Source organism: Lolium rigidum, chromosome 1 (genome assembly GCF_022539505.1).
Source record: "Lolium rigidum isolate FL_2022 chromosome 1, APGP_CSIRO_Lrig_0.1, whole genome shotgun sequence".
Classification (NCBI taxonomy): Eukaryota; Viridiplantae; Streptophyta; class Magnoliopsida; order Poales; family Poaceae; genus Lolium; species Lolium rigidum.
This window is the reverse complement of record NC_061508.1, coordinates 8,265,034-8,274,271: the sequence shown is the minus strand read 5'-3', so window position 1 is coordinate 8,274,271 and position 9,238 is coordinate 8,265,034. Positions and strand designations below refer to the sequence as shown.

Here is a 9,238-nt window from a genome sequence, read left to right as displayed (position 1 = left end):
ATAGAACACCTCTTATGCATATGAAGAGAGCAAAGCAACATACACCCCTCTTGTGATAAGACGTGGAAAAATGGCTATGTGTGGCTCACACTTGAGCAGGGGCAAGGTATATGTAGGAAGATGGGGACTTTGTCCCGGTTGGTAAGGCAAACCGGGACCATATGGTAGTCCTTTGGTCCCGGTTTGTATTACAAACTGGGACTAAAGGGTTCCGAGGCCTGACAAGGCCTGCCACGCCCTGCTGAAACCCCTTTAGTCCCGGTTTGTATTACAAACCGGGACCAAAGGCCCCAAACGAACCGGGACCAATGCCCCCCATTGTTCTCGGTTTTCTTTAAAACCAGGCTATTGCTCCCAGGGTCTTTGGACAAAAGGCATGTTTTCTACTAGTGACAGTGCCGCTCCTGCTCGTTGAGAACATCATACATGCTATCAATAAAAATTTGCACAAGGAAGGGGTCTGGAAGACCCCAGAAGAACTTCTATTCCAACACGTGGCAGGTTAGAAATTTGCAGACATGCCCTTTTTCAACACTCCCTCTGAAGAACTAGAAAATTGAGGATAAGGCCTGCCATATTACAAAAAAAAAACACCCTGGAACTAAGAATAGGAATGCAATCAGGTCCCTGGGTGCCTCTGCCACCAAACGCCGGCGTCCTCAAGGCGTCGCCGCCGAGGAACAGGGCGCAAGCACCCGAACACCCCTTTCCGGCGTGGTTCCTTCGCAATTGGACACCTCGAAACCACCGGGGAAGAACCACTTGGTGGGAGCTAGGTGCCGAGCTCCAGCAGCTAGGAAGAAGAGCCTCCGAACTGGAGGTCGTAGAAATGCCGCCATGCCGGCTGAAGATGGCGGAGGCGAGAAGGCCATCCACATGGTTAAGCTCGTCGAAGAAGAACCGCGGAAGAATTGAAGCCGGTTGAAGAAGAACAGAGCACACAGAGCAGCTTCCTCCTCCTTGCCACCACGGCAGGTCAGGATCAACTGCCACACAGAACTATTCTTCACCGACCAGCGACGGCGAGCCAAGATTCTAGCCAGAACTAGAGCCGACGAGGACCGCCTATCCACTCCCTCGCCTCCGAGGCCGGCCGAGTGGTAGACAGAGATCCATCTCGCTACTTCTTTGCGGTGCCTCTCCAAGCCACCATGGCCGAGAGGGAAGCCATTAGCTCGATAGCAACTCTGGAGCAAAAGGGGGCCCAGATTCGACTTATTGTTGGAGGAGGCGGTGCTGCTCCGCTCCGCCCATGGCTCCGACAACCGGAGCAGAAGCAGAGGAAGAAGCACCCCTAGGGTGCCGAAGATCTGGCGGAGGGGATCGACGACGGTTCTCCATCTATGAGGCATACACCTTGCCAAACAGCCAAAACCCAGAAGAAAACTACAGATCTACACCCTATTCTACTCCGACACCTACCCAGGACCAACTCCGGCCAGCTAGCCTAGCGGAGAGGCTGGCGGCGGCCCGGTCAGCGGTGGAGGACTCTTAAGGTTACTGTAGATGTGTGAGAGCGGTGCTTGCTAAGTAGAACGGTCGGGTCATCCATACATGTTATCAATTGTGCCCCTAATCTACAGCTAAATTAACAATCAGTCCTGCTGTTTTTTTTTTAATCAGTCCTAGCAAAGAGTAACATAGAAGGAGTTGACGCTAGTGAACACTCGTCTATGTAACAGGCCGTCGAATCAAGAAGCACGATCCCGGGCCGGAACAATCGGCCCGCTAGCATATAAGCCGCACGATCATCTGAATCAAAAAGGAGAAAAAGGACGAATCTTCTACATGTTGCTGTTGGCAATCTCGGGAGTTCTTTTCTCCACTTGACTACTATAGCTAGTCAACTAGTAATCCAATAAAAGCTTCCACGCGAAAACAAAACTTACAAGAGAACAATCCGAAATTTGGTGCTCTATTCCAAAGGGCCCTGAGTGTTAGCATGGCATTTTACTGGAGTTACTTGTGGTATTTTCTGGGTATTAATGTCTACATCTCGTCAATGCAGACGATTAATTTGATGTGAACAGGTTTTCCGTCCCATGCCGAGCAACGCCGTGCTCACACCGCAATCATACACAATCATCCGACTATGTCTATTGGCAGCTAAATGGGTGCTAAATGGCTCCTGGGAGGATCAAATTTGTAGAACATTGTCTCTTAAATAATTTTGAAATCTGATCTGAGAATTACACACAAAAAGGATCATGTTTCCATGTGGCATAAATTTTCCTCGAAAGTATTTTTCTCCCTATAGAAAGAAAAAAAAACTTCGATGCTCGAACAAGAAAGTAATTAGAGAACACTAAATTTCTTATATTTACACATGGATTTGCATTCGTGTTTTTCCAAAGAACTTTTATTAGCACTAAAAGGACTAAGACTTTTACATGTCTTACTTTATTGAACTTCCAATCTTTTGCACCAGTAGATGCTCCGAGTTCTAGGTGCACCTTTGAATTCCCTTCAAAGACCCCTTTGATGATGGAGTGCGCATGGCACACACACTCCTCACATGTTCGCACATGGACATCGTGCATTTTCCTTGGAAGACAATTTTCTAATAAATCATGACATGTTCTAACTAAATTGCATAATGCAATAGAATAAAAAACATTAGACTTGCCACAGGGATGGAAATCTAGTTTTCTTTTAAAGGCATGGCGAAATTTTAAGCTGTGATAGCATACAAAACTAGCCAAAAAAAACTGCAGAACATGTAAAAAGTGGTTCAACTAGACGGGCCGCCATGATTCACTAAAATGCCAAATGTTGATCAAACGCATACTTGTGTTGCTCTTCTTCTGTATTAGGTATGGGATATAGATAATCCCATGATATACTATTTTCTAGGAGGGAGTGGCTAATTTTAGTCTACATGGGAATAATTATTCCTTAGTATTTATTGCATAAATCTCAGTCTTCACATGAGATGACTCTTAGCAATTACTTATAAATGCTACATGGGAAAAATATTTGTGCGGACGTAGAAATAGTTATCTCTCAGTCGCGTGGGAAATAGCAAAACCCTTTTTACGAAATTTGACAGTTAGTTAACAATTATGCATCGTTGACATCCGATATTTATGGTCGCATTTTTCTCTCAAAAACATGTTGTCTTTACATACTAATAATGTGGATTTATAATCTCGTGCCACGGTGGCCTCCCCTGGCAAAAAAAAAAAAAGTTATACTCTCATGACATATCAGATATTACATATAGCATGTAAAAAATAATACTAGTACAGATACTAGGATTATTTGATGATTGCTATCTCATTTCCCCAGTGAATCTGCGGGTAAGCTTAGCAATATGTCCACTTTTCTCTCGTGTACACACTCTCGACCTCTGTCCCTTGCAATTATTTCGTTCCAACTAACTTAACCGCAGACGCCTCTGCCCTGTGCCATGTGCTCAGTCCTCACTCAATGTCCGCATCTCTTGACTTCCACCCCCCTCTCGTCATCGTCGCCATGGCTGCTCAAAGGTACGCGCGATCGGTCAGCGAATCTCTTGCCTCACCTGAAACATAGCAATCTCAACCCGAGCTGAGTATTTCTTTTCTTCTTTTCTTCAAACAAGGAGCTGAATATTACTGATGATGTGTGTTGTGCCGAACAGCGATTGATTAAGTAGGAGGGTAGAAGAGATACAGAGATCGATGGAGATTGAGGAAGACGAGTCCTGCGAGACGGTGCCGGAGATGGAGGCTCCCGGCGTGAGCACGGTGGCGATCGCGGTGAGCGGGAGCAAGAACAGCAGGCACGCGCTCAAGTGGGCCCTCGACAAGTTCGTGCCCGGAGGCCAGGTCCTCTTCCGGATCCTGCATGTCCGCTCGCCCATCACCATGGTGCCCACTCCAAGTCTGTATTTTCCTTTTTCCTCTTGTTCCTCCATTGCTGCATATTTTCTCCATGATTGTATACTGTCTGAATTTGCAGTTCTTGATGTCTGAACAAGAAAATGCAGTTTTTTGTAGATAATGAACATTTTCCTTCGTCAGTATTCTTTTCTCTCTGTCGCTCCGTTGCTGCAGATTTTCTGAATCACTGCAAACTGTCTGAATTCGGAGTTCTTGACGTTTGCACGAATAAAATGCAGTTTTTTTATAGACACCTTTATATCAGAAAATACAGATCTTAAGAAATATATGCTTCAGGGGTCTGCTTATCCATAACTCGAACAAAACGATGATGACTTTTATCTGTCAGTTTCAACAATTTATCTTGCCAGTAGCACCATCCATGAACAACTTATTTTAGCTGTCAGTGTCACAAGATTACACCTACCAGAGTACCAACTGCAGACTGCAGAGTTTGTCCTTCAGCGTACTGCATTATTAGGTCGATGAATACGAATTCTGGATCCTTTTTTGTTTGAGCTAGGTTTGGACAATATTGAATTAATACTGTAGCTGCAGTCTGTTACTAAATATTCAGAACGCTGACCTGCTATTCTTCATCTTCTTTCAGTGGGCAATTATGTCCCGATTTCAAGAGTGCGAGATGATGTAGCATCGGCATACAGGGAAGAGGTGGAATGGCAAGCAAGGAATATGTTGCTTCCATTCAAGAAGATGTGTGCTCAAAGACAGGTTAATTGGCTTGCGCAATTTTATAGTTTACCGCGCATATTGCATTTAACAACTCCTGAAATATGATATTAATTTGTTTTACTCCGTTTGATGAACAGGTGGAAGCTGAAGCTGTTTTACTTGAATCTGAAGATATGCCTTCTGCTATAAGCGAAGAAATCGACAAATTTAATATCGGCAAGTTGGTCCTAGGTTCTTCATCGAAAAGCATATTCCGAAGGTATATTCTCTTGACTGATGTCTCAGTATTATTCTGAAACATTATTTAACCTACTACTTGATAAACTTTTTGGATTATAGCTGGCGTACTATGAAAAAAAGTCGGAAAAGCTTAAGCATTTGGTAGGATTACTATTGTTTGCAATTAATTCCCAGCTACCGGCCTAACACTGAAGGTTGCACTTGCACTGCAACTACCTGATTGCAAGTATATGTTGAATTCTGCAGAAACTCTAGGATGAGCAATTGTTCACAAAAAGGCATTAAGTACTGAATATCGCTACCTGTTCCTTTCTATCAATTATCTAGCCAAAAAATTACACCAGTATTTTAGTGGTGGTGTGGCTTCACTAGGATTGTGCACTATGAGACACTTTTATACATAAAAAGAAAATAGTCTGCCAACAGTTTTGAAACAATAGTCTGCAATTATATGAGAAGAAAGCATATTCTGCAATGATGATCATTGGTTTAACATTATCAACTACTTCCAGGAAGCTCAAAGTAAGCAAGACTGCATCCAAAATCTCTGAATGCATTCCAAGATTCTGTACAGCATACATCATCTCAAAAGGCAAACTATCATTTGTGCACGCAGCTACATCTGATACCTGTGAAACACCTAGGTCTATATCTTCTTCAACTGTTTCTTCTCCTAGCATCAGAAGCCTATCCTCTAGTGCACGCTCAGGTAATACTCAAGTCTGTGAAAAAAATTGTCTTCTAGAATTTGTGATTTCTTACAATTATCAACTGACTACAATCAATTTATCCGTGCAAAAACAATGTAGCTAGTCTGAATTTACCTCTATTTAGATGAGCAACTTCACATAAGTAGAACTACCAAACTCTCAGGAACCTGCCTCAGAAAATAATATATGAAAGAAAGGACGTACCCAGTGCTGAGAGCTCCCGCACTGTGCGGGGTCATGCCTCAGAAAATCAGGAACAAAAAATTTCTCGTGTAGTAACTGTTCTTTTTACTGCAGATTGGATCCACAGAAATGGAATAGAAAATGTGCCATTCCACCAGACTTCTCTGTCATCTCAGCATGATCACACACTCGCACACGTAAACAAGTTGTCTAACAGGGGAGCTAGCCCTTCAGATAGTACTGGAAGCGAGATCTCTTACAATGATGGCACAACCCTGATTACGAATTCACACTCGGTCACATCGGAAATACAGTTCAGCAGCAGCAGCAGTGGGAATTCAATTCAAAAGAGCTTTCTAAGAGATAGTTCCCTGGATGGCACTGATCTGCGGGCATCAGTTTCAGATATTGCAACGAGTCTGAACCATTCTGTTGGCCAGGTAGCAATTTCAACTTCTAAGTGAAAACGGTATTTCATTCTCTTCCATTGAAAAATGGGTTTCATTAGATAATGGAGAGTTCACCTCCGTCTGATGAATGGTACAATGTGCAGCCAAAGCAAAATATTACTACATGAAAGCTAACATGTTTGTCCTTGTCCTTTAACCTTTGTTGGCAAACAGCACGACCTGAAGCTTGAAATTGAGAATATCAAAGTCAAGCTGCAACATCTTCAGAAGCTTCATGAAGTTGGTCAGAATGAATCGGTTGACTCCCCTCAGAAAGTAAGGTTTAAACACTAATTAAAAGTGTCTAGTGACCTACAATGCCTTATGTGTTTCTTGTTGTATCTTTTCTGTTAGGTAAATACCTTGGGAATTCGGCCCGTCGAGGACCAAATTAAGCATAGAGAGATCGACCTGACAGAACATATGGTGAGGAGATTGGTAAGGCAAATGGGAAGAGAAGAACATAATGTAACCAAAACAGAATCTCAAACCAGCCAAGACTCTTCTGAAAGGGAAGCAATACAGACTAATGGTGATCATCAAAGTGCCGTCGAAAACAAAACAGGACAGGAAATTGCCGGACGTTTTTTTACCGAGTATAATAGGTACTCATGGGAGCAGATACAAGCGGCGACGTCATCATTTTCAAGTGATCTTGTGATCGGCAAGGGAACTTATGGTACAGTCTACAAGGCGAAGTTTCGGCATGCTGTTGCAGCAGTGAAAGTTCTGAACTCCCTTGAAGGTTGTGGATCTCAGCAGTTACAGCAGGAGGTACTATATTTTTCTTGCCAGCACACAAATTTGTAACTAGCCAGATGTTCTGTTTTCTGAACTTCTGTATTACAACTGCGCATCTTTTTTTGCTACAGCTTGAGGTGCTTGGCAAGATCCGGCACCCTCACCTGCTGCTTCTTCTGGGCGCCTGCCCGGAACATGGCTGCGTGGTGTACGAGTACATGGAGAACGGCAGCCTGGACGACATGCTCCACCACCGCCGGAACGGCACGCTGCCGCTCGCCTGGTACGACCGCGTCCGCATTGCCTGGGAGGTGGCCACCGCCGTCGCGTTCCTCCATAGTGCCAGGCCGGACCCCATCATCCACCGCGACCTGAAGCCGGCTAACATCCTGCTCGACCGGAACCTTGCCAGCAAGGTTGGAGACGTCGGCCTCTCCACGGCGCTGCAACTCCCGGCAGCCGCCGGAGCCACGGGAGAAGGCCAGCACACGATGGTTAAGAACACGGCGCCCGTGGGCACATTCTGTTACATTGACCCGGAGTACCAGCGCACAGGCGCCGTGTCGGCCAAGTCCGACGTGTACGCACTCGGCGTCGTGGTGCTGCAGCTTCTGACGGGGAGAACGTCTCCGCTGGGGCTCGCACACGCCGTGGAGACTGCGCTGGAAGACGGTGGCAGCGCCTTCACGGACATGTTGGATGCAACCGGTGGCAAGTGGCCACTGGAAGAGGCGCATGAGCTAGCCGTGTTGGCAGTACAGTGCGCTGAGATGCGGCGCAGGGACCGGCCCGGGCTGCACGAGCATGTTCTGCCAACGCTGGAACGGATCAAGGACGTCGCCGCCAGGGCCGCTCGTCTTGTCCGGTCAGCATCAGCGGCCGCGGCTCCTCCAGGCCATTTCCTCTGCCCCATTCTTCAGGAGGTGATGGTGGATCCTGTCGTCGCCTCCGACGGGTACACGTACGACCGGAAGGCGATCGAGATGTGGCTTGGCATGAAGGACAAGTCGCCGATGACGAACCTGAGGTTGCAGAGCAGGAGTCTGATACCGAATCACTCGCTCCGGTCTGCGATCATGGATTGGAGGTCCAGCAGCAGATGATAATGGTGGTCATTTTTGGCGTCCGAGAGACGCAGTGTTGCAGATTGATTAGTTTCTTCTCAGTTAGCAAGAATTGAAGTTTTTGCTACAACTTGTGCAGAAGTAGTCTTGGAAATTTTAAATTTGTGTTGTGCAGCTATATAGAAATGTGAATAAAAAATACTAAAAGTGGCTCTTAGCTACAACTTGTGTCTTCAGAGATATACATTTTGTGTTGTGCAGCTATATCAAAATGTGAATAATAAGATATAAAAAGGCTCTTATTCCCTTCAATGATTTTTCGCAAGGTGCCTAAGAAAACCCAAAACACTGTTTCAAGGGTAATTCACAGAGTTCAGTAGAAACAAACAAACCAAAAACAACACATCAAAAGATTACCCATCAATATTAGTTTACAATCTTTGGGATATCAAAATAAATTTACAAACTCTGGGATATCAAGCTCAGTGAAGCATCAGTGAAGCTTAGAGAAATTCTGAAGTATCATACTATAAGAAACACCTTGATCTTTCTTTTCCCAAAACTAGGTCTTTTGTCTACCTATATCATTCCCAACATCTTTATTGCCCTAAAATTGACTACAATGCAGCATCCTTGTAGTGCCAATTTACCTTTCAAACGGTGCCCATCAGACTCAAGCACTGAGGTAAATAAAGTTATGAAACTTAATTTAGTGGGACTAGATCAGTGGTGGAGCTTTAGAAGAATCGCTCGACAGGCCAGGCTACAGTCGCACAATTTTATTCAAGAAATGATGGTGAAATCCTGAGCAGATTCCTAACGTATAGAGTAGATAAAATCTAGAAGTGCTTACAATAATTTCGCAAGAAATATAAGTCTAGGTTAGACCAGGGGATTAAATATATACTATCAATTCATCACCCATGCATTTTATACCGTATATTCAGCGTGTACATACGTGATCATAGTTATCAAAACTTTCACAAAGTCTGAATGGCTTGGAATTCTGCAGGTCTTGTCAAGTCAGCTAAAGGGGTAAAGTAAACAGATTCAACAGTTATATGTTGGAACATTCCTTGTGTAATTATATGCACTGAACTTTCTAATCAACTAACCATCCGTATTTGCTTGATTATCTCATGTTAGGGCATATAATCAAGGTTTTGATCATTATCACTTTGCGCCTCTACTAGCATCATTGGTCTGCTTCATCTTTTGGTTTGGGCTGATCAGAAGGCATACAAGATCAGTTACAGGAATGCTAACTAACACATCTCTTAGACTGCTTAGATTCA

At 44.5% G+C, this 9,238-nt stretch overlaps 1 protein-coding gene across 1 annotated transcript; it reads left to right on the top strand.

Annotated features, from left to right (window-relative positions):
- Nucleotides 1–3,370: 3,370 nt before the first annotated feature.
- On the top strand, nt 3,371–8,255 carry LOC124684869 (U-box domain-containing protein 35-like). Its single transcript, XM_047219124.1, has 9 exons — nt 3,371–3,488; nt 3,623–3,864; nt 4,474–4,595; nt 4,694–4,815; nt 5,309–5,505; nt 5,804–6,129; nt 6,313–6,414; nt 6,493–6,912; nt 7,011–8,255. Exons 2-9 carry the CDS (start codon nt 3,663–3,665, stop codon nt 7,980–7,982), a joined length of 2,463 nt encoding a protein of 820 aa, XP_047075080.1. The 5' UTR covers nt 3,371–3,488; nt 3,623–3,662; the 3' UTR covers nt 7,983–8,255.
- The last annotated feature ends 983 nt before the right edge of the window (nt 8,256–9,238 follow it).